The following is a 26,199-nucleotide window of genomic DNA, read 5'->3' as shown; positions in this document are numbered from 1 at the left end:
AAGCCTCTACGTCCTCGCAAAACGGTGTTGTTCTTAAAGTTAAGTTTAAAAACAGCGCTTTGCAAGCGACGTATTCTGACGCTCGGGAAATACGACCGTTGCCGAAAATTTCTTTGCGCATTATTACTTTGGGAGCACTGCGGGGCTAAAATGGTCGCTTTGAAGGATCATGATATGAATCATAATATGATTCATTTTTCTAAAATCAGAAAATGCAACTCTGCTTGCAATTCATTTCTGTATTTTTGTACTGATTTGACATTTGTCAGTTTGACAGTTTTGACAATTCATTTGCTGAATTGATTGAGAGGAATTGCTAAATGTGACCATTTTAGCCCCGCTGTACTATGTACTTATATTATGTCAACATTAAACCTCTTATAGTTGTCTCGCTTAGTTTACTCTTAAGGCTTCAGTCTCGAAATTGGAAAGCGGCGCGTTTCCAATGTATAGATTAATTAGATCGGTTCTCGAAAATAGCGGCGCGCGGCGTACTAGACGGCTTATCCATATAAATCTATACATTGGAACGCGCCTCTTCCGCCCCGCTGTCCGCTGATTTCGAGACTGAAGCCTTAGCACGGGATAGATACCTTAGTATGAAACCGCCATAGACCACGCGCACCTGGCCGCACGCTGTCAAGCGGCCACACCATACTTTCGATGGCCGCTGCGGCCTGGCCGCTAGTGCGTCCCGGGCTTACACTATTCAAGGTGTCAAAGAGTACACTATATTATTTTTACTCACATACTTAACTACAAAAACTTCTATTCTTAATCCAATGTTATAATACATTCTCTTTGCTTCATTTTCTGATTGTTATTTTCTAAACGTTATGATATAATTTTTAGGAAAGTACGTTGAACATTTGCGACATGATAATTCAAATAAAATAGAAACATATTTTTCACAGCCACAAATCATAATAACGTCTTTTATATAGAAACAATGTAGTCGCATTTTAAAAAACTATAATGTAAGATAATTTTATGAGTGAAGCAAGTTACTAGCATGAAATGCTTGAAAAAAATTAAATTGATGGTCAAAACAATAAAAATATAAAAGATTGTAATATACCAGCAGTGTTCATAGATATTTTGACCGGGTTACACTCCTCATTTTTTTAATATTGATATAATGCAGTGCAGTTTAACGATGCATAATAACAATTGCGTTTCAACGTTAAGAAAACGCGACTTTTGAAAGAGAAATTTTACTCTCGCGTAATTTTGCAGAGAGAAAACACTTAGAGTGTCAAAATGACAAACATTAATGACAGTTAAGTCATAAGAGCCATTTTGACGGCAACACTGATGATTAAGAGCTATAACTAAGGGCCGGGACACATAAACACGACACGACGTCGTGTCGTACCACGATGCGGCGTCGTATCGTGTTAATGTGTCCCGGCCCTCACCGGGACGCCATCGCGACGTAGCCAGTCACCTCTACGTCGCAGCAAAGCGGTGTTTTTAAACTTAACTTTTAGAAAAACACCGCTTTGCGGCGAGGTAGAGACGCCAGACGTTGCTTGGACGTTTCCATGGTAACGTCGCTGGCTACGTCGCGGTGGCGTCCCGGTGAGTTATAGCTCTAACTGCAAACGTGAATTGACTTTTGATTTTCTACAGGGTGTATGTGTCCCTCATATAGAGTTCACTGTGAAAGTAGCAGCACTGAAAGAGTATTTCTTTGTAATTTGTACCAGCAAGCACTCCAACGTCATATGAGAATTTGTCCATACAAAAGTTAAAAGAAAATTACTTTTTCAGTGCTGCTATTCATAAAACCACCTGCCTGTATACAGGGGATTCATAAAAACACCCTAAAGTTGTTTTGTTACACCCTGTACAGTGTACAGTCTATTTACGTTCGCAGTGTTTTATAACAAAGGGACTGTAGAAAGCCGACCCTGGGGCCGTACCACGAAACCGTTTTGAAACTCAAACAATTCTACGAAAATGCCACGTCCTACTATAACAAATGAGAAATTATGTTGTTAGAGCAGGACGCGGCATTCTTGTCCGATTGTTTGAGTCTCAAAACGGTTTCGTGGTAGGCCTACTGGTTTCACTTTTAAAGCAGGTATCACATCATACAATATTCAGAGATCCTTACCCTAAAGGTTTATAACAGGATTATAGTGTCCATGTCCTGCTGAAGGACAGCCTCTAGTTCGGTAGACCGGGCCTACCGAACCGGATCCAAAAAAATGTCGGCTTTTGAGACTTTCTCAAAAAGATGGCTAAAATTCAGCTGTATTTTATAGATTTTACTATCAACCGACTATAACAGTACTGAGCAATGCCAATACAAGTTAGTAGTCGAGTGCCCATTCGTTCTCCTGCAGAAAAGCGTCGACAACTTCCTTCATAGTGAAGTTGGGTATCAGCTGGTCCGCAGTCAACTTCACACGAGTCACCGGGTCGAAGTGGCCGACGCGCTGAAAATAAATCATCAATATCAATTCAAAAATTCTTTATTAAACACACAATAATATACAATGGTATAACCTAGGTAGCGTACATCGCGTCGTCTAATTCCATGGTAGGTAAAAACTTTGGCAATCAGACAATGGATGCAAGCCTAACAATTTTATCCTAATATACAGGGTGCAATTAAACCTACCGGCCAAATTTTTATTAAGGGCTTAGGTATCAATAGAGTCCATTTAACGAAAAAAATAGGGCGTGTTAATTTTTTACTTTACAAACTCAGCATTATGACTATATACTTAAAAAATTAAAAGGTAGCTTATCAATAACGCCATAAAGTTGTTTTTCTAAAGACACCAAGTTCATATTTTTGACTTCAAAATTGGGATAACATTCATCCTTCAGACACAGGCGACAAAACTGAACGATACCATTGATGTACCCTACACAATAGACAGACAGAACTTTACCATCGATGTACCTACACCATAGACATACCTCTAGATGCTCCTCGATGTCTTTCCTCTCGTAGGTGATGCCGCTGGGCGTGATGACGGGCTCGCTGGGGATCTATAAGTCGTGCGCGGCCTACACCACCGACCATAGACAACACACATACCTCAAGATGCTCCTCGATGTCTTTCCTCTCGTAGGTGATGCCGCTGGGCGTGATGACGGGCTCGCTGGGGATCTATAAGTCGTGCGCGGCCTACACCACCGACCATAGACAACACACATACCTCAAGATGCTCCTCGATGTCTTTCCTCTCGTAGGTGATGCCGCTGGGCGTGATGACGGACTCGCTGGGGATCTATAAGTCGTGCGCGGCCTACACCACCGACCATAGACAACACACATACCTCAAGATGCTCCTCGATGTCTTTCCTCTCGTAGGTGATGCCGCTGGGCGTGATGACGGGCTCGCTGGGGATCTATAAGTCGTGCGCGGCCTACACCACCGACCATAGACAACACACATACCTCAAGATGCTCCTCGATGTCTTTCCTCTCGTAGGTGATGCCGCTGGGCGTGATGACGGGCTCGCTGGGGATCTATAAGTCGTGCGCGGCCTACACCACCGACCATAGACAACACACATACCTCAAGATGCTCCTCGATGTCTTTCCTCTCGTAGGTGATGCCGCTGGGCGTGATGACGGACTCGCTGGGGATCTATAAGTCGTGCGCGGCCTACACCACCGACCATAGACAACACACATACCTCAAGATGCTCCTCGATGTCTTTCCTCTCGTAGGTGATGCCGCTGGGCGTGATGACGGGCTCGCTGGGGCTCTATAAGTCGTGCGCGGCCTACACCACCGACCATAGACAACACACATACCTCAAGATGCTCCTCGATGTCTTTCCTCTCGTAGGTGATGCCGCTGGGCGTGATGACGGGCTCGCTGGGGATCTATAAGTCGTGCGCGGCCTACACCACCGACCATAGACAACACACATACCTCAAGATGCTCCTCGATGTCTTTCCTCTCGTAGGTGATGCCGCTGGGCGTGATGACGGGCTCGCTGGGGATCTATAAGTCGTGCGCGGCCTACACCACCGACCATAGACAACACACATACCTCAAGATGCTCCTCGATGTCTTTCCTCTCGTAGGTGATGCCGCTGGGCGTGATGACGGGCTCGCTGGGGATCTATAAGTCGTGCGCGGCCTACACCACCGACCATAGACAACACACATACCTCAAGATGCTCCTCGATGTCTTTCCTCTCGTAGGTGATGCCGCTGGGCGTGATGACGGGCTCGCTGAGGATCTCGAAGCTGATCTTGCCGCACAAGTAGTCGGGGACGTCGCGCTTCTGAAATATTGTAGTGTATCATTAGTAGATATACCATCGAAGAAATTGATTCATAGGGAGTTGACGGACATGCGTCATTTTGTCGGATTATATTACGGCACATATTTTATTATATTTAGTATGTACGGTAGTTCTTTCTCATTCTTGTTTCTGGTGCAGTGTGAATTCCTAAATCATTACTATTAAAACTCCGAGCAAAACTTGGTTTTCTAAGTACGAGATTTTTATAATATGAATACTCCCGCGAGAGCCTATAAAAGTTGAATTTATCGATTTAAAAAAATCCTTTGCATTAAATAGGCTGCAAAACTAGACCGATTTTGATAAAGACACGATGATACATAAATATAACGGAAGGCCGAAGGACATGGACAAAATTGTATCACGATAAAATCATAGTTTTCACAGCGTTTATTTGTGCGCATTCGAAGTCACAAAAAACATCAAATGATAGTTATATTTTTCTAGTCCGTTGTTATATTTAGTAGGTACTACTTAAGTAGACATAATATCCTCCTATGTAAACATTATTTTGAACATCAACCTTGATGTATTTCGTTAATTCGATTACCCGTATGAATGGTGTCATCATGTGTGGGCGTCATACAATTGTACATGTAACACGATACATGGTAATACGTCTTCAATGAACATCACACTTGGCTGGGTGCGTAAGTATATACTTTGTAAGTTTGTATAGATAGAACTACGAGAAATGGTGCGGTTTCGTATAGACAAGAAATTGCTTGTTTTTACTTAATATGATTATTAGTCCCTTGACATATTGAACTATATTTTAATTATTATTGTAAATGAATCACAATAAATTTTAATTTCATTTCGATATAATAGGTAGGGGGAAATTATTGTAATATACTTTCATTAGGTCTGAAATCTGAATGATTATTATTATACTGACTTAAACTTTGACAAATTATAATGATGTAAAATTAAAAATATAATACGAATATAATGTACTTAATAGAATTAGGTATGTAAAAACTAACGAATTAACTGTAAATTGTAATAACTTGACTAACATTTATCTAACATTTTGCACGTCGATTAAGCGACAAAATATGTGAAACACTTCTTGAATTTTATCACCCTCTGTAGGTACCATATTTATGCAAATAAAAAAAATATTATTATTATTATTATTGCATGGTTTCGACTGTACATAGACAAGGTACTAGACAAATCGAGACAATGAAAATTATCATGCTCTCTCAGAAACATAAATATCAAATTATTAAAATTTCTCACACTTTTTTTGAAATCGATACATGTAATAGCGAGTGCAGGTACTCAATGTTATTTCAATCTATGAAATAAGTTTTATGCTTCAATCTAGTTCAGGGTCTAGGATCAACTATAGTTTGTGCGTTTTATGATGATATGCGTGACACATTATAATTGACAATAGTAGAGAAGTTACCTAACAAAAATTAATCGATAGTTTAAAAATATCGAATCACTTCGTAAAGGAATTGCAATCGAAATTATCGATTTCGTACCGACATTTCAGTGGTGACGGTGATTTAAGATGGCCGCCCTTTTTTATCGATTTGATTTCGATTCAACAGAGTCAATCTCTATTGACATAAGTTCCGTTTCATGCATATGACATTTTTCAAATGTTTTCGTAAAAATAATTTTATACTCCTATTTCACAGTTAATATTTATAATTTTTATTAATAAGTTAGCATTTAGCATCTTTTCGTTTTTATTCATTTACAATTATAGGAAACATTTGTTTTTGTAGATGGAATATAATTTATTACATTTTGATTTTTTTTGCTTTCTTGTAAAAAACCCGTAGCAAGGAACATGAAAACTGTCACCCATATCATCTTAGAACGCACAAACTATAAATTCGCTAACTGCTCTCAGAGAGATTTAATAATTACTCAACTTTAATTTAATGCAGATTTTGACAATAACTCAATACATTTTATTCAGTATTTAACCCAAGAATTTAACATTATAGGCTGGGTTGCCCCAACTAACTTTAACTATAACTGTAACTTTAACTATAACTACAGTGCGAAATATTAAATCTTTGGTTAAGGATGCCATATTTAACTATAACCATAACCGCTCGTACCAACTTAAATCGAAATTTTTTCGTGAAAATTTACTGTGTTGTTTAAATAAGAAATATTTTCCTGTTGATTTTTACGGATAATGAAATTATACTCTTAATCCCGTTACCTGTAGCTTGAATAAAAAAAATAAACGCAACAGACATCTATCAATTTCTCCGGTCAAAGTTAAGGTTAAAGTTAAAGCTAAATTTAGTCTTAACTATAACCATAACTTTGACCTTAACTTTAACTTTAACCACGCCTCTGGTGCAACCCACCCTTAGAATAGTATTTAAGTAGTGTAAGTGTAACTTGTAAGTAATGTGTGTAAGACTATTCCTAAGTAATTAAGATGTAGTGATAAGCCTAATTTAATTTCTAGTTTTACGTTTATTCCAATTCAAGCTGCACTGTGTTGTAATTTGTTTCCATGCGCCAGAGGTTAGGATGGGTGGATAAGGAGATAAAGCCGCCTTTGTGGTTATGCTGAGTTCATGTGAAATTCCTATATTTCATTTGTATATTTTGAGCACAATAAAGCATATTCATTCATTCATTTTCAGTAAACTTTTCAATTAATTAAAGTTAAGTACCTACCTAATCATTTCATGTCTCTAAGTGCTGTCGGAATTCAGCGCTTGTGGCATCTCCTAACTGTATCAATGTAAATCATTATGTAACTTAAGAAATGGCAGATATGCTGGAAAGCTATTTTAACGCCATTCAACATTACAGTTACATAATGCCAACATAGTAAGGCACATCTTAGACACAATATAAAATACAGTACACTAACTTAGTTTTCTTTAAGTCCAACTTGACTTGTCCTAAAGGCCTGAGCAAGCGAGATGTCATTATCAGTACCACTACGTAGTAAAAAGAGACGTGTGATACATGACAGCAGGACTCTATTTTTGACGTCCAGTCGGCACTTATCGGCACGTTGACAATTGATCTCTTGTGCAAGTGTATATATACACATATTTTTACACACAGACGTAAACCAATTTCGGTTTCGTTTGACAGCTCGAGATTGTTGCTCTATTCCGCTAGGTATATTAACTTTATGGTCTCAACACAGTCAAGTCGCACGCAAGACGAGACAGACGCTCCATTTTTTACTACTTTTTAGGGTTTCGTACCCAAAAGCTAAAAACGGGACCCTATTACTAAGACTGTCTATCCGACAGGCTGTATCTGAAGAACCGCGATAGCCAGATAGCTGAAACTACTAGACACAACAGCAAAGCCTAATACAAAATAAATATTTAACATGGGCTCTCATACATAAAACACCATTTCTTGCCCCTTTTAGCCCGATGTCAATAAATGGTACGGAAACCCTCTTGTGCTCCGGCTCGCACTTGGTCGATTTTTCTGAGATCAAGTCTATGCTGCCCCTATTTAGTATTAAGATGATCTACTGTTCTCAATAATTTTGTAGCTCAAGTGAACTAGTAAGCGACTTACATAATCGCCATTCAAGCGAGCGGTGGGCGTAGGTTCAAATCCGTTTAGGCGCTACAACAATCCCATTTGCGGACAATTGACATGCGAGTCCTAAAATATATACGTGTGACGTCACACCCCTCTCATTCGCACCGACTTTTGTACTTTTATTGGATGTTCCTTACTAATATTATTAAGTGTAGGTAGATTCATAATTGGGTAAAAACTACTAAGTGGATTTTGATTAAGTTTTGTTTGGATGTAGTTTAATCTCTGGATTAACGCATTAACTACTGTTTGTCATTCAATATTTGGAGTGTGAATTACAGCATCAAAAATTTACTTATTATGAAAGTATAATATTATGGTAACAGATGCAGGGTTTTTAATAAAAAATATCATTTCTTGTTCTTACTTTTGGGTATGCCAATAAGATCGATAACAACAGGACACAAAGACCTGTTATATTGTTTACTTTGTTATACTTTATTATAAAATGGGGACTGTCGAATCTGATTCACAGTAGATCATAATACGATTCGATTTCGATTCATGCGCCAACAAAAGCGGAAGTACGACGAATACGAATCATAAATTAATACATTGGTGTAGTAATAACCTGAAGTACATAATAGAAGTACATACAAGCTTCATAATACTTTTGTATATGCGATAGCAATTTACCTTGCAAAATTACCTTTGTTCTTTAAAATATCGGCCAAGTGGGAATCGGATTCGCGCACGAAGGGTTCTGTACCGGTATAGAGTGAAAGTAGACAAAAATTTGTGTTGTGTGGGACGACTTAAATATTTACTTTATTATAATTTTATTATTAAGTAATTATTAAAGTACGAAATATATAATTAAGGATTTTGTGAAAATTTCAAGTGCCTAACTGTTACCATTATTGATTACGAGCAAAAAAGGCCATAAATACAAGAAACATGTTCTTGTATGGGAGCCCCCTTGAATATTAACTTTATTTTATTTTTAGTATTTGTTGTTATAGCGGCAACAGACATACACAACCTGTGAAAATTTCAGAAGTCTAGCTAGAGCGGTTCTTGAGTTACAGCCTGGAAACAGACAGACGAACAAAAGGACACACATCGAAGTCTCAGAAGAAGTAATAGGGTCTACTTTTTCTGAGACTTCGAAAATGCTAAAAACATCTTATACATTAGATGATACACAATTCAAGATGTGAGTGGAAGAACCATGTAAGTAACATGAAAAAAAAATCCAGTTTTTGCATAAGTAAATGGAGGCTTTAGGGCCCGAAAACTTATTTGAAATAGAAAAACTAGGTGATGAAGTAGATAAGTTACAAGGTTTATTTAAATAATAAGGGAAAAAATTAGTTACTTTATGTTACGTTACTTATTTGAGTCTTCCGTCTTCAATTAAATTAACATACCCTTCTCCTCTCGTCGATCTTTGAGAACAAATTGTTCAACTCGCTGCTATAATTATTCTGAAATTAAAAATTTACATTGTCAGTCAGAAATTACGACAGCAATGTTTCATTTTAATTGTTATGCGTAATATAGAAAAGGCACAATGTTATTAATATTAAATTTAGTTTATTAACATCATGCCTCATATCTAATATAGTCACAATAGATCCTCAGTTACATCTGCCTGCCGAGCATACGCCAAAGAGATATCTCACTCTCGAGATAATTAAAAACTACTCGTCTCATAATGTCAAAATCTCGACATCATCTCGACAAAACTCTATAAAAATGTATTATTTCGATGATATATCTACGCGAGAAAAAATGTTTGTCATGCTAGGGTCAATAGAGATGAAGAGACAAACCATCAAACATCGAGAAAACATGTAGAGTGAGATATCTCATTAATTTTTTATACATATATAAATCATTCTTTTCAAAATTTGGGCACCCCTGATGAACTATATTGAGAAGACAATGTGGCATACAAGGCCAATCTTCGGTAGAAAATGTAGCCCTGATTCTCCTTAATGAATAAAAAAAAATCAACTTAATACTTACACATTCCTCCTCCACCTTAGCAACTTTACTGTTAACCTCTTCTTCACTGATACTCTCTAGTTTCACCGATTCTATTCTACGCTGCATGTCTTCATTTATTAACCTAAAAATTTATTCCAATCATCATCAAAACAAAGTCATTCTATTACAAAAAGAACACATAATGATAATAGAGGAAAAATATTATCTAACCTGAATTAAATTTTGTTCTATAAATATATTATGTATTATCAAAAGGATGTTTTGCAATTTTTTATCAAAGTGTACTTTAAATGTATTGTAATAAAAGTTCAAGTGATATGTGTTTAAATGTTAAGTGAAAGACTGTTGCTCAGTAGTAAGTAAATATTTAGGATAAGTCCTAAATATTTTCTATAATAATGTCCAGGTTCTAAGACTAGTTTTATGGGACTTTAAATATATTTAACAGCATTTTTAATTGGTTTAGAATTCAGCTATCCCCAACCCGATGCGACAAATAAAGTCCCTTATCTGTGGTCCACGTGCTGTTAAACCATTTTGAAATTCATGCCCACCGACAAAATATTTATATTATAAAGTCATCGTGAAAGTCGTGAATTTTTTACACTTTTAAATCGTTAATTTTGAAGAACATTATTTTTTACTTAAGTAAACCTAAAAAAATTTGTTGCGGCCCGTGACACCAAGACCAAAACAAAGTTTGTGGCCCGCATGAAAAAAAGGTTGGGGACCACTGGTTTAGATAAACTTCAGCTAAAAATAAAAAAACAGGCATTAAATGTAATTTAACTTAAGTTTATCCTCTTACCGATTCAAATAAGTCTGTAACTCTATTTCTTGTGATATTCTTTTCTCTTCTTGGACATTCCATCTCTTCTTTCTGGCAATTCTAATCTGTGCTGCTATGTCATCACCAAAGTTCAACTTTTGATCCCTTGCCAAATCATTTGCTGAAAAAGTAAATTATTACTTTAAAATATTTTATTATAACATCTACTTTCTTAAAAAAACATTTATCTACTACAAGAATTATAAATATAGAAAATAATAACTTTGAATTTGACATTCAACAAAAATTAATGGATAACTTAATTTCTTATTTGAATATTTGAAAGAATAGTACACTATATTATGTTTTACAACATGCCAAAATCAACTAGTCACCTGTGAATGTGCTTATCTTAGAATGATGTGCCTAGTATCTGTAGTGTAATATAAAATACTAGAGATCGCCCAATGGTCGAAATTCGACCTTAGTTTCAGCGACATTAGGACTACTACGTATATTTTGTAAAAAATATTGACTTTATCATTTTTTTTTTCAACTCTTGTCTAGGACTTAGCTGACCTTAGACTGGCCGTGTAAGCATTGTCTAATAGTATCTTAGATTCAATAAAAAAAACTATAATCCATTTTCAATTTGTCATCTTGTTGTCAACAGGGTGGAGGTATACTATGTCAACAGACTTCAACCATAAATAAAAGAGTATAATTCGTATGTATAGGCTTGTCACTCAAAAATCTGTCATTTCTCATGTGTGTGTGTGTTGTAGTTTGTGTAATGTTTTATTTGTTAAAAAAATATATGATAAAAGAATAATTTCAAAATAATATTAGTTTGATGCACTCCTTCACCATATAAACTATAACTGTGCAAAATTTCATGCACCTACGTTTCCCCATTTTTCGTAAAAAGGGTTACAAAGTTTTTCATTCGCGTATTAATATTATGATAAGAATTCCATACCTCTATGCAAGTGTTTGATAGCCTCGTCGTAGCATTCTAGTTCAACAAGAGCCTGTCCGAGGAAGAAGTGCCCTTTGACCTGGTTGTTGTCGATGTCCAGAGCCCGTCGGCAGTCCTGACAGGTGGACTCCCACCTTTTCATCTTCAAATGGCATAGTGCTCTATTTGTAAAGTATGTTGCGACTGACGGATTCTTTATCTAAAACAGAAGACAAGCTATTGTGTCTGGTTTTTCCACAATCGAGGTATAGTAAATTTTAATTCTAAATGTTAAATATTTATCATTAATTGATGTCACACTTATTTGAGCGTTTTACTTGTAGGCAATCCAGTTTCAACAAAGGTTTGTATTTGTATAGTTATATTATTACAGTAGTGAAACCTAATCCAAGTATGCTGTTACCTGCTTGGGAAAATGTGGACAATAATATGATTGACATAGACTTTAAAGTGATTAAGAGTTGTCGACAATTAAAATTAGAAATCTGGAAAATCCTTGGGCTAGATTAAATACAAGCTGTTGAGGTGAGTAAGCCAGTTTGCGTCTGTTTCTCATTACATAATTGTAATAATGAAGGGTAGCAGTAAAACTTACGATTGCCTTAGTGTAACAGTTCATAGCATCTTCGAATCTTCGCAAACTGAACAATCTATTGCCTTGTTCCTTTAATTCTTTGTCAGAGAGATTGGCGGTGGAATACATGTGTTTATTCATGGCTATCGATTGACACTATTACTTTGGTCTCAAAACAAACACAACACCATTTTATAATGTATCCAGTGATCCTATTTTTAATTAACGTGGATTTGAAAATTATTTTCAAAATAATATTCGCAATGAAGAACTTTCGTGTACGTAAACGTCAACTGTCACTTATGATGACATTGCATGACGTTTGACAAATTTTTTTTCTTATTATGGCGCTCGGCTTTTTGATAAATATGGCGGGAGAAAAAAAAATCGCATAATGTTTAGTAAAATGTTTAAAAAAGGTCTAGTAAAAGTCTAAAAAAGTAGTCAGAAAATCAACGAGTCAAGTCAGTTGTTTTAGTAAAGTGGTAGACCCTTTACTAAAACTTTCGATGGAGTTTTGGATGGAACACAAAATGGCATGTTTCTTGAAGTTGTATCACTCGCCCACACTTGTGCACGACATGGAATATTTAATGGTTAATATTCTACCAACATTACACATAAAAAACCGAAATAACACAATTTTAGGAAAATAATACAAAAACACAACGTCAAGCTTGTCACACACAGAGCAGGTAATGTAAAGATGTATCCCATCAAAAACATCCTGTAAAAAAACCAAGTCTCGCAACTCAGTTTTTATACCGTAAAAATTTATGAGATCCATGCCGTCCAAGTCGGTTAATTCATTCAGTCCCTACCTAGGGGACCTTCTGTCTCAAGTTATTACGTAAGTTACTATCATATCAATATTAAAAATATTTTACGTTTAAAATAAATAGATCAACTTAGACATCGCATGGAGCGCATTTAGACTAAACAATCTAATAATAAGTATAATAATTATGTTTAAATTGTAAGATACATTGTGTTTTCATGCGATGTCCAAGTCGATCTATTTATTTAAAACGTAAAAGATTTTTAATATTGATATGATAATAACTTACGTAATAACTTGAGACAGAAGGTCCCCTGGGTAGGGACTGAATAAATTAACCGACTTGGTATTGCATGGATCTCATAAATTTTTACGGTATAAAAACTGAGTTGCGAGACTTGGTTTTTTTACAAAATGTTTTTGATGGGATCTCACTTCTTTTTGTAGAGTCCTACTTTTCTCCTTTTTGGTACCTTTTACTACTAAGTATAAAAAATATCAATAACGATTTTTATAAGAAACAAATATAACTAGCAATTAATAATAATATAAGCATTTTGTATACAGTATGACTATACTACTTGCCTTTCATGACTATCCAATATCCATACTAATCTATACTAATATTATAAATGCGAAAGTATCTATGTCTGTCTGTCTGTCTCGCTTTCACGCCAAAACTACTGAACCGATTGTAATGAATGAAATTTTGTACACAGATAGTCTAAAGCCTGAGAAAGGACATAGGCTATTTTTTAACTGGAAAAAGGGGTTGTAAGGGGGTGAAAATGCGTAAATTTGTTCAAATCAAGTTAGTTCCAAAAACTCAAAATAGATGGTGCCAAGAGTCGCCTAGATCGCGCTATCGCTTGCTCGTATGTATTTCTATAAGAGGTATTACCATGTAGAACTACGTTTTTCGATTTTTTCGATTGTTATACACGTTATTAATTAATAACTCACCTACCAACTTTGATTAAACCAGAAACAACAGCGCCAAAACTACTGAACCGATTGTAATGAAATTTTGTACACAGATAGTCTATATATATATATATATATATATATATATATATATATATATATATATATCATATTTCTTTATTTGCTTCAAAAGTGGTACATCTAAAGCCTGAGAAAGGACATAGGCTACTTTTTTACTAGAAAAAGGGGTTGTAAGGGGGTGTTTATGCGTAAATTTGTTCAAATTAAGTTAGTTCTAACTGATAATATATTACTACTAATAATACTAATAATAGTTCCAACTCATAACAGATGGCGCCAAGAGTCGCCTAGATCGCGCTATCGCTTGCTCATATGTATTTCTATAAGAGGTGGTACCATGTTGAGTTGAGTATTTCGATTCTTTCGATTGTTATACACGTTATCAAATAACTCACGGCTCACCTACCAACATAGATATCAGAAACAACAGCATACCCATAAACTATTTAGTATTTATATCCTAAATAATTTATGGGTAAAGCTAAAGTTGTGTAATGCAGCTAAGTTGTGTAAAGCTAAATAAGCTTTAAAATTTGGTATAAAAAAGTTTAATAAAAAAAAATATTATGTGCACACTACACGGCTGTTTTGGGTATTTTGATTTAAGGGGTACCAGGGTTTTAAAAAGCTTTTGACACCAATTTTGTTGACACCGCACGCTATAAACTGAAGTCCACGCGGACGAAGTCGCGGGCAACAGCAGCTAGTATTATTATAAATGCGAAAGTGTGTTTGTTTGTCCTTCCTTCACGGGCCACGGCCTAGCGAAGCAACCAATCGACTTGATTTTTGACGTAGACTTAGTTGAAAGGATGAAGAGTAACATAGGCTACTTTTTGTCTTGGAAAAACGTCAGGTTTCCAAAGGAGGGTCACAAGAATATTCGTATTTTACGCGATTTTTGAACTTATATATCTCGGAATCGGCTCCAACGATTTTCATGAAATTTAGTATATGGGGGTTTTCGGGGGTGATAAATCGATCTAGCTAGGAATCATTTTTATAAAATGTCATTTTATTCGTGTTTTATCGAATACCGAGCAAAGCTCGGTCAAATAGCTAGTTTTTAATTTTATGAATGTTAATATCTTAACTTTTCGGGAGGGGGTTTGAACCCCCAAAACCCTCCCCCTGGCTACGCCCGTTAACTCTATGCCGTCTAGGGAATACCTACTTCTCAATACTAATAATTATCTAATATTAAAGCGTTGTAACTTGTAATATCGGCAGAGCAGAAGTACGCAAACATAATCATTAGGATACCTTGTATGTATTGAGCACGTAGGACCAGAAATTATTACTAATTACGGTATTTACTAGGTACACAATAATTCTAAATAACCTGTTGTACGGTAAGCCAATACAACAGGTAAATACAACAGGTAAGTAAATTAGAATGTACATCAATAAAAACTCCAAAACAATCAAAATGTAAGCACACAAAACTATACAACCACTTTTCTTAACAAAATGGTTAAATGTCCAGTAATTGTAAAATAGCCACGGCACTCGCAGACCAAGGTCAGTAATTTTGTAGACCAATCTTCTTATTGTGATACGGAACCTCTACGGTGCGGTGTCAGTCAGAAATTGCAATGACACGAGCTAGCACGCTATCCCAAAAAATCGGCCAAGCAAAAAGTTTGAAAACGAGAATATTTTTCATTATTGGCACAATAGTTTTAATAACTTTGGTCTATTTTATTCTGAGAAAGCTATACTCAGTAGGGTCTTCTGGTGATTTTGTTGCTAAGCGTATACCAAAATCGTATTCAAGACCAGAAGTCTTAGTCCCAGAGGATCGAGATGTGTTCCAAGGATTTCAGACCTCTTTCTTACCGTCAGATGAAGTGGTGATTGCTAGAAGACCAGAAACTGACCCGGTCAGTTTAATATTTAACAATGAGCTTGAAGAATACACGCCTAAAAGGGTAAAGCGCAAAAGTCACCATTTCCCTAAGAATGCAGGGTAAGTAGGTAGTAGTTAGTACTACGGCTAGTACCTAGTAAGCAGGCGCGGTCCGAAGGGTGGGGGGGGGGGGTCACAGGGGCCATGACCCCCCCCCCCAATCCAAGGTCAAATCTTAAAATCTTGCCCAATAATGACAGGAAATTTTTGCCAATATTTTTTTTGTATAGTGACTCCCTCCAAAATTTCAGGCTGCGACCGCACCTTCTAGTAAGAAGTCTCAACAGAAGTAAACCTTTAAATTATTATTGGCGGGAAATATCTAGACACTTTAAAACGCAAAAGCAATTCATACAACTGTACATTTTAAAGCTATACCTACCTAGTGATTTAAAAAACTGCATGCTTGCTGTTGTATAAGAATCTATAAGTATAAGTAATGTTCAATATAATATTATGTTTGTCTATAATATTAATGGGTAATATAGGTAGGTATAAAAGTATTGACATTTTAGTACAATACCGAAATATAGAAGAGACATTGATGACGATGATGATGAAGGTGAGAAAGAGACAGAAGAATGCACAAGCTCTTCGAATGAAGATTATGAAGAAGAAAGCAACATTCAGAGGTAAAAGGCTTACAAATACGCTCCGGTTCAGGAATAAAATTTTAATTATAATTTGTAAATCATCTTTTTATACCTACTTTAAATTCATCAGCGTTGTTCATCCCGAGATGTATGTCGATCGAGGGCCCTTGGATGACGTAGAACAAGTTAGAAGACAACCTGAACTTGAAGAAGGTGAAATGGTCTCATCGGCTCACATTTTTAAGCCTCTCAGGTGTTATTCAGGTCAGTACCGTAACATACGTAAAAGTTTAGTCAGCACCTTTTAAACTAGATGTATCCTGCAGAACTTCAACAGTCGTTTAGTTCGTAAAACTTAATTTCAGCAATTATTGTCAAGTCTACAAAATTCCAGTAAGCTAAAGACGTCATAAACCAATTTTCCAATTGCAGGAATCCACGCTTTCTGGAAAGGGCAGGGAGACAAACAGACAATACGAGAAACGCAGGCGAACATAATGAAACAGTATATGGACGAAGGCGCTGACCCATGTCATGATTTCTACCAATACGCGTGCGGAAATTGGGCTGCTGTCAACCCCATACCTGCAGATAAAGCCGGGTGAATAGCTTTTTTATATGAAATAAGGGGGCAAACGAGCAACCGGGTCATCTGATGGAAAGCAACTTTCGTCGCCCATGGACACTCGCAGCATCAGAAGACCTGCAGGTGCGTTGCCGGCCTTTAAGGAGGGAATAGGGTAATAGGGGAGAGTAGCGAAGGGAATAGGGGTTAGCGTGGGAGAGCCATGCTTCGGCACGAATGGGCCGGCTCGACCGGAGAAATACCACGTTCTCACAGAAAACCGGCGTGAAACAGCGCTAGCGCTGTGTTTCGCCGAGTGAGTGAGTTTACCGGAGGCCCAATCCCCTACCCTATTCCCTTCCCTACCCTCCCCTATTCCCTTCCCATCCCTACCCTCCCCTATTACCCTATTCCCTCTTAAAAAGGCCGGCAACGCACCTGCAGCTCTTCTGATGCTGCGAGTGTCCATGGGCGACGGAAGTCGCTTTCCATCAGGTGACCCGTTTGCTCGTTTTCCCCCTTATTTCATTAAAAAAAGAAAAGGGGAGGGTAGGGAAGGAAATATGGGAGGTAGGGAAGGGAAAAGGGTAGGGGATTGGGCCTCCGGTAAACTCACTCACTCGGCGAAACACAGCGCAAGCGCTGTTTCACGCCGGTTTTCTGTGAGCCCATGGTATTTCTCTCGTCGAGCCGGCCCATTCGTGCCGAAGCATGGCTCTCCCACGTCAAAGCTTTAAGTTTACGCCTTAACCTTAATAATACTCGCAGAAGAGTAAACTTGTCAGAAATCCTACAGGCGCTGCAATAAAAATAGATCGTATTTACGCCATGCATGCAATAACATTTTATTAAGGTAGATTTTGATTGCAGATACGATACATTTGAGATATTGAGAGAAAGTCTGGACAGCGTACTAAAGGACTTATTGGAATTTAAAGAACATGAACAAATATCATCAATGTATCCAGGTGTTAAATTAGATCTTCCAGACAATATTTTAAATTTGATAAATTGCCCAGTATGTAGCTGTAACACACGCGACGTTTTGGATGTAGTGATGACGAATTCCAAAGAGTCGTTGAATTATTATTCCGGAAAATTAAGACATAACGATGCGTTTAATACGATGAACCGCAACAAAAGATATCCAAACATAGTTTTGAAAAGAAAGTTTACGAAAAGAAACAACAGAGCAAACTACAAATTCAACTATAACTCCTTAAATACATACAATGCTATTAAAGTCGATAAGGTTGATCATGTTAAAGGAAAACGGAAAAAGATAGATGAAGGGAAGCATCAGCATCGAAAGAAAATATCGTTTTATAAGAAGAAACGACGCAAAAGATCGATCGACTTAGCAAACAATAATGAGAAAGTGAATAAACAAGATGGCTTAGCTGTGGGCGACGCTACTTTAAAAGCACGATATCTTTTCAAATCCTGCATGAACCATGACATTTTAAGCGAAAGGGGTTTCCAACCTCTATTAGATCTCTTGGATGTTTTTGGAGGCTGGCCAATTCTAGATACCAATTGGAAATCAGATGGATTTGACTGGTTGGAGCTAATGGCTAAGTTGAGACTATTCAATAACGACATTCTCATATCAGAATGGGTTGGACCAGATATAAGAAATTCTGATGAGTATGTAATACAATTTGATCAAACAAGTCTAGGTAACTATACAGCGATCTCAAAATAATATTTAGTTGTAGATAAACGACTTCATAATATATTATTTTTCCTGTGTTATGAATTACGATGTAAATTCCATTTTAGATAAAGATCTATCTCAATCAACTGGTCCGTAAACTACATTGTAGATAGAGTATCTAATCTATGATAATAATATAATCTACTAAAATTTTAGGTCTACCAACTCGAGACTATTTTATTCAAGAATCAAATAAAATGTATTTGGATGCGTACAAAGAATACTTGATCAAAATTGCTTTTATATTAGGAGGTAGTCCTAATCACATCGAGCAAAGCGCTGACAAATTAATAGATTTCGAAATTCAGTAAGTTCCTACATTATTTTTCTGAAGTAACAACAACGAATTACGAAACACGGAAAAGTAAATCAGATAGGTAATAATTTATACAGCAGATGCTCTGAGCTTGTTGTTTGACTAAATAATTAGTCTATTACTAGAATGAGACCTGGTCGCAACTCGCATACTTAAACGCTTTTTAATTTAAGAAGCTCAAAACTAAATTATATTCCGTCGTTATAATTTGACAGTCTCTATTGTCTTTACAGTAAGATAGTGTATTGAAAGATACCGTCAAGTATATTATATAAGAATTTGTCTGTTTAACTTTTAGGCTGGCAAAGATAACGTCTGCTCCAGAAGACAGGCGTAACGTATCGGAGCTTTACAGACGAATGACGCTATCAAAATTAGAAGAATTAGTACCAGAAATAGATTGGAGAAAATACCTGTGCATAGTCATGAACAAGACAGTGCAATCAAATGAGCCTGTTGTGTTGTTTGCACTGACATACGTCCAAGTGAGATGAATCAGTGATATTTCTTTTCTGTGGGAGTTGTAATTATAAGTTTTTTTTATTCCCTACCATATTACTCTTCCTCATTTCTTTGCAATGCTTCGGGGAACCGAAAATCCCCCTTCATCTGTAGCACACTTTTAAAATATGCAAAGACCAAATCTTTCTGCTAAGGGATTGCTATTCGTTTAATAGGAAGGTATGCATAGGTACTTTGTAAATGGTATATTATATTCACAGCACTTGGTTCAATGGATACATAGGACGGATCCTAACACTTTATCAAATTACCTGTTGTGGCGCTTTGTGAGACACCGGGTGAACAATTTGGACGATCGGTTCTCGTCTGCCAAACAGGAGTAAGTCTATTTATAAATTTCAATAGCGTCAGATAAATCGAACGAACGACGTAAAATATGTTCACAAGCAACAGCTGAGCTTACAAGCAAGTGCTGAGTAACTGATACAAGTGCTAGATATCCAGCTAACAGCTATATTCTGAAAACTAGCGACCCGCCCCGGCGTCGCAGGGCTATAAAATATATAGCCACTTAAAAATTAATAAAATCGATAGTAGCCTATGATCCTTCACGTGGTCTACTTCTTATCAGTGCCAAATAACATAAAAATTGCTCCAGTAGTTCGCGAGAAAAGCCCTTTCAAATAATTTCCCCGGTTTTTTTTTTCACATTCTCCTATTAGCCTTAGCGTGATAAAATATAGCCTATAGCCTTCCTCGATAAATGGGCTATCTAACACTGAAAGAATCATCAAAATCCGTTGAGTAGTTTTAAAGTTTAAAGGGAACAAAGGGACATGAGGGAAAAAAAAGTATAGATGATGGAAATATTTAACAAAAAGCAGCAGTATGTAAGCCAACACTCTTTAACTTGCTAATAAAAATATGCTGCAGAGTATGATACCGATTTCCACTAACTTATTAAAGACGCTTTTAGTTAAAATATACCCCAAATTTCAGATTCTACAACATCCTGTTCGGTCGAGAGCAATCGCCGCCTAGATGGAAAAACTGTATAACTCAAGTAAATTCAAATATGGGCATGGCATTAGGATCAATGTTCGTCCGAAAATACTTCGACGAGATGAGCAAAAATGACACATTGACCATGACAAGAGAAATACAACAATCGTTCAGAGATCTCCTCCGTATGACCTCCTGGATTGACGACGAGACGAAGAAACTAGCGGCTCACAAAGTTGACACGATGATGCTGAGAATCGGATATCCAGATTATATTCTCAACAAAGACGAATTAGACGATCGATATAAAGATGTGGTTATACACCCAGAGAAATATTTCGAAAACATCCTGAATATATTACATCATTTGACCAAAACTGAACAGTCCAGGTAATAATTAAGAAGAAGTGTTTTATGAGCCAAATCTTAAGTAATCCATCAAACTATAAAATTTCTTTAACAGGGTAGGTCAACCTGTTAACAAGACCCTATGGAATACCGCGCCGGCAGTGGTAAATGCCTACTACAGCAGAAACAAGAACCAAATCATGTTTCCTGCTGGGATTCTCCAACCACCGTTTTACCATAGGCATTTTCCACGATCTCTTAACTTTGGAGGCATTGGTGTTGTTATCGGTAAACTATACAAAAGTACTCAACCTACACAGTATGTCTTTAATCCTATTTTGTTTTTCAAAACGATTTTCGGAGCTTTTGCTTTGAATTTTTGTCTGTCATGTTGGTTTCTTACTTTCTTCCAAAGCTTCCCCTACTTTTCCTACTGGTTTTAACTATCTTCTCGTATCTCAAAGCCGTTAATTTTGTAGGTCATGAAATAACACACGGGTTCGACGATAAAGGGCGACTCTTCGACTGTGAGGGTAATCTTCACAGATGGTGGTCGGACTCCGCCGTAAGAGCCTTTCATAAGCACGCTCAGTGCCTTATCGATCAATACGGAGAATATATCGTACCGGAAGTCAATATAAGGCTAGATGGAGTTAATACTCAGGTAAGATAAAATGGCTAAAGAGAATCTATGACAATTTTTGCATGTAACGTCAAGATATCTTTTAGCCTCTTTTTGGCATCCCTCGATCATCGGACTTAAACAAAACTGCTGGTCATCATCCTTAATTTGGCCTATAAGTACAGAAGTTTCAGATCTAGATAATGTAATTAAATCTGATGCAGTATGTATTGAAAGCCAGGATAATGTCGATCCTGTCAACACAGGAGATACAGCCGCGGTGGGTACGCACTACGCCAACGAGATATCTCACTCTCGAGATAATTAAAAACTACTCGTCTCATAATGTCAAAATATCGACATTATCTCGACAAAACTCTATAAAAATGTGTTATTTCGATGATAGATCTAGGTACGCGAGAAAAAATGTTTGCCATGCTAGGGTCAATAGAGATGAAGAGACAAACCATCAAACATGAGAAAACATGTAGAGTGAGATATCTCGTTGCCGTATGCTAGGCAGGCTGTACAGTGACGGATTAAGACTACTTGATGCCCTAAGCAATCGCTTGTGGGCCCCCCTATCCGTATGACAAGTGACTACTAGAATCGGTCTTTAAACCTTTACCGCCTAGAACATTAGTTTTTTCCTAGAAACTTTTTTGGTTTGGTTTTTGGTGATGTGAGAGTGAGACGTGATGCCCTATTACGGATTTTTTGTGCTTCTTTTGGTGCCCCCTCAGACGTGATGCCCTAGGCAATTGATTAATTTGATTAAGGGTTAATCCGTCACTGAGGCTGTAGTGGGCCAAAGCCCGATAAAAATTATGGGTCGATCGACCCCGTAAAAAATTCCATAATGCCCGTTATTTTCCAGGGAGAGAACATAGCTGACAACGGCGGCGTGAAGCAGGCTTTCCACGCGTATCTGCGCTGGCTGGAACATCACGACGCCTCTGATGAGCTCATGCCCGGCCTCAACCATACGCACAAGCAGCTGTTCTTCCTGAACTTTGCTCAGGTGGGAGTTTTGAAGTGCGAGTTTTGATACATATACCATCAAAGAAATTTTGATTCATTGTGATTGGCAGTTGACGGACCTACGGTATTTGGTCAAATTATATATCGATTCAATGTCTCAGTTTGTAATTTGTTGATTGTATATCGATTCAATGTCTCAGTTTGTAAATTTGTAATTTGTTAGCTGAGTTCGACATAACGCAACCAAATTAGTAATTACATAGGTCCGCCAATCGCCATCTGCCTATGAATGAACTTCTCTAATAGTAGACCTACATAATACATAAGTGATATAACATTGTATATTATTTTCCGCGCGAGATCCGCGGATTTGTAAAAACCCAATAATTCCTCGGAGCTCGCACGCATACCTAGTATATATTTTTTAGTACCGTACATAAATTTCGATTTCGACAAAACAGGTTTAGGATTTGTTTTAGAATTTATACAGCAGACCAAAGCCAAACCGAAAGCAAGTTTACTTAGTTGTTTTAAAATATTATGTCGGTCTTTTTTGTACAAATCAAGTACACTAGGGCCTTGAAGTACAGCCTATTGCTACTCTGAGGAGCCGAGCAACACCATCAAAGCGAAGAATATATAATACTAGCTGTTGCCCGCGACTTCGTCCGCGTCAATGATATTATATTATGAAAAACTCAAAGCAGATATGTTTCTACCGCGCGCGTTGTAAAGATTCAAATACGACCCAATTGGGTCGTCTTTTATTTAGTCTGTCTCTTTTATGTAAATGGCATTTCGTATCTTTTGTTTCACTTAGCTGTCAAATTTGACAATTGAATTTGAAAATTGCTCAGAAGAGCCGGAAAACAGTATGAACGTAACAGATCTGTATAAGTAGAATATCATTGGTCCGCGTGGACTTCAGTTTATAGCGCGCGATGTCAACAAAATTGGTATCAAAAGCTTTTATAAAAAAACGGTACGGTACGGGGTACCCCTTAAATCAAAACAGCTGTGCAGTGTGCACATAATATTCCATTTTTTTTACTTAATTAAACTTTATATTTTAATTACGTCACTGCATAAATAGAGGTACTGAGTTAATTAATAACGTTAATAACGTTAATAAGAAATAAAATCGAAAAAAAAAACGCAATTAGAGTATAAGATAATACCACCTCTTATTACTTATAGAAATACTTTCGAGCAAGCGTTAGCGCGATGAAGGAGACGCACGGCGCCATCTATTATGAATTTTTGGAACTAACTTAATTTGAACAAATTTACACATTTTCACCCCCTTACAACCCTTTTTTTCAGTAAAAAAGTAGCCTATGTCCTTTCTCCGGCTTTAGACTATCTGTATACAAAGTTTCATTAGCTCGGTTGCTTTAGCGTGAAAGCGAGACATTTACAATTTATGTCGGTTCGGTAGCTTTAGCGTGAAAGCGAGACAGACAGACAGACAGAGATACTTTCGCATTTATAATATTAGTATAGATTAACCCATTTACCACCGCCGTACCCAATTGGGTACACATACAAAATCTATACTAATATTGGGTACACATACAAAATCTATACTAATATTCAAATCGGACCAGTAGTTCCAATGATTAGCGAATAGCGCATTCAAATAAGCCCTTTCAAATAATTTCCCCCGTTTTTTCCACATTTTCCTCTATTTCTTCGCTCCTATTACTCTTAGCGTGATAAAATATAGCCTATAACCTTTCTCGATAAATGGACTATCTAACACTGAAAGAATTTTTTTTAATTGGACCAGTAGTTCCTGAGATTAGCGCGTTCAAACAAACAAACAAACTAACAAACTCTTCCGCTTTATAATATTATAATAGTATAGATGGCTAGACGTTCCGCGCGGCTTCGCCTGCGTAAATTAGATATTTCACAGAAAAAATAGTCCACAAAAAAGCCTATGATCCTTCACGTGGTCTACTTCTTATCTGATCCAAATAACAGGAAAAATGCTCTAGTATTTCGTGAGATAAGCCCTTTCAAATAATTTCTCCCGTTTTTTCCATATTTTCCTCTATTTCTTGGCTCCTATTAGTCTTAGCGTGATAAAATATAGCCTATCGCCTTCCTCGATAACTGGGCTATCTAACACTGAAATAATTTTTCAAATCGGACCAGTAGTTCCTGAGATTAGCGCGTTCAAATAAGCCCTCTCAAATAATTTCCCCCTGTTTTTTCTACATTTTCCTCTATTTCCTCGCTCCTATTAGTCTTAGCGTGATAAAATATAGCCTATCGCCTTCCTCGATAAATGGACTATCTAACACTGAAAGAATTTTTCAAATCGGACCAGTTGTTCCTGGTATTAGCGCGTTCAAACAAACAAACAAATAAACTAACAAACTCTTCCGCTTTATAATATTAGTACAGATAATATATTATTTTTTCAGGTATGGTGCGGCGCTATGCGTCCAGAGGCGATGCGCAACAAGCTGAAGACGACAGTTCATTCTCCTGGCAGGTTCCGTGTGGTCGGTACCCTGTCCAACTCGGAGGACTTCGCCAGGGAATGGAACTGCCCGCCAGGGAGTAGCATGAACCCCGTCAATAAGTGTAGTGTATGGTAGGGATCCAAGTGCTAGACCGACCGACCATTTTGAAGGAAGGATAGAATGATATTTGACGATCGACGACGAAGATATGACGTGGTTTTCCGCATTGTATCGCAACTGAAATTGCAGGTTTTGATACTGAAAAAAAACGAAATAACTGATTAGTGATTCTTTGCACTTTTAGACTGAAGAAAACAGGGTTGAGAGGTTAAAAATTCATTGTTAGGGTTCTTCGAACGGCACTTGTCGACGGCTGCCGTTGACGCGCGCCGTCGACAAGTGCCGTTCGACGGGCTCTAAGTGCCTGTCCAGATGAGGCGTTTTACGCGCAAAGTCCATACGCGCGTTTCAATTTCTATTGCATCCAGATACCGCGTTTTACGCGCGTTTTTACGCTACAAACAATATGGACTCGAAGTTATCACGCTCCAATCTAATGCGTCCATTCGCAACGGATTCGCGCGTAGTTCTCGACGCTGCAAATATGGCACCCAAGTATCTCGACTCGCGTGTCGCTCGCGCAAAACGCGCGAGCGACACGCGAGTCGACGGGCGAGTCGAGAGTCCCGCTCATTGCAAGCGTTTTACGCGCGACTAAGAAAACGCGCGTAGGCATCTGGACGCGATATATTAATAAGTAGCTCTAGTATCTCAGGTACGCACTTAAAACGTGCGAGTCGCTCACTCGCGCGTAAAACGCCCTGTCTGGACTCTGGACAGGCTCTAAACCTCTAATTTTTCTACTCCTCAAAAATGTACGCCAAATAACAGCTGATGTTATAACTTTAGTACCTACCGTATATTAAATACTGGTTACCTAGTAACGTACTTATTACTATGAAAATATTCACATTTTATGTGGTGTAATTAATTTATCTATGAACACATTGTTTATTTTGAACTAGCTTTAAAATATTATGTGAATTTATCTTTTGAGGAATTAAATAATTATACACAACAATGTGTTAATATTACATCTTTTATCTTAACTTACGGACACCTTGGCGATTATAATTACTTAAGATTTTTAAAATTGCTTGTGAACCACGATAAGTTTTTATCAACTAAGAGCAACACGCAAAGGTGCACAGCCCATAGTATAGGGCTGACTAAAAGGGAACATTTTTATTGAGTCGAATATAATATCATTTAATCGTAATTTGTAATTATATTCGGTCTTAAATAT

General features: G+C 37.2%; 2 protein-coding genes across 3 annotated transcripts; one reads left to right on the top strand and one right to left on the bottom strand.

Annotated features, from left to right (window-relative positions):
- Positions 1-653: 653 nt before the first annotated feature.
- On the bottom strand, positions 654-12,409 carry LOC121732580 (E3 ubiquitin-protein ligase CHIP). 2 transcript variants are annotated; one of them, XR_006036398.1, is made up of 8 exons: positions 12,143-12,409; positions 11,548-11,746; positions 10,608-10,749; positions 9,818-9,920; positions 9,217-9,273; positions 4,145-4,261; positions 1,826-2,444; positions 654-1,794 (listed from the first exon to the last, which is right to left on the bottom strand). XR_006036398.1 is itself a non-coding variant. In XM_042122510.1 (7 exons), exons 1-7 carry the CDS (start codon positions 12,260-12,262, stop codon positions 2,319-2,321), a joined length of 864 nt encoding a protein of 287 aa, XP_041978444.1. In that variant the 5' UTR covers positions 12,263-12,409; the 3' UTR covers positions 654-2,318. The 2 variants fall into 2 exon arrangements, 1 of the variants encoding a protein (XP_041978444.1); XM_042122510.1 differs by having other exon boundaries at positions 654-2,444.
- A 3,080-nt stretch (positions 12,410-15,489) lies between these two features.
- On the top strand, positions 15,490-25,240 carry LOC121732536 (neprilysin-4-like). The gene is made up of 13 exons (XM_042122451.1): positions 15,490-15,873; positions 16,329-16,445; positions 16,537-16,670; positions 16,839-17,007; positions 17,842-18,650; positions 18,845-18,995; positions 19,303-19,489; positions 19,727-19,845; positions 20,466-20,858; positions 20,932-21,104; positions 21,296-21,480; positions 22,316-22,459; positions 24,852-25,240. The coding sequence occupies exons 1-13, from the start codon at positions 15,500-15,502 to the stop codon at positions 25,026-25,028; spliced, it is 3,132 nt and encodes a 1,043-aa protein (XP_041978385.1). The 5' UTR covers positions 15,490-15,499; the 3' UTR covers positions 25,029-25,240.
- The last annotated feature ends 959 nt before the right edge of the window (positions 25,241-26,199 follow it).

The sequence above is a fragment of the Aricia agestis genome, chromosome 12 (genome assembly GCF_905147365.1).
Source record: "Aricia agestis chromosome 12, ilAriAges1.1, whole genome shotgun sequence".
NCBI classification, from domain to species: Eukaryota; Metazoa; Arthropoda; class Insecta; order Lepidoptera; family Lycaenidae; genus Aricia; species Aricia agestis.
Note: the sequence above shows the minus strand (reverse complement) of the source record. Positions and strands in the feature narration are given on the sequence as shown.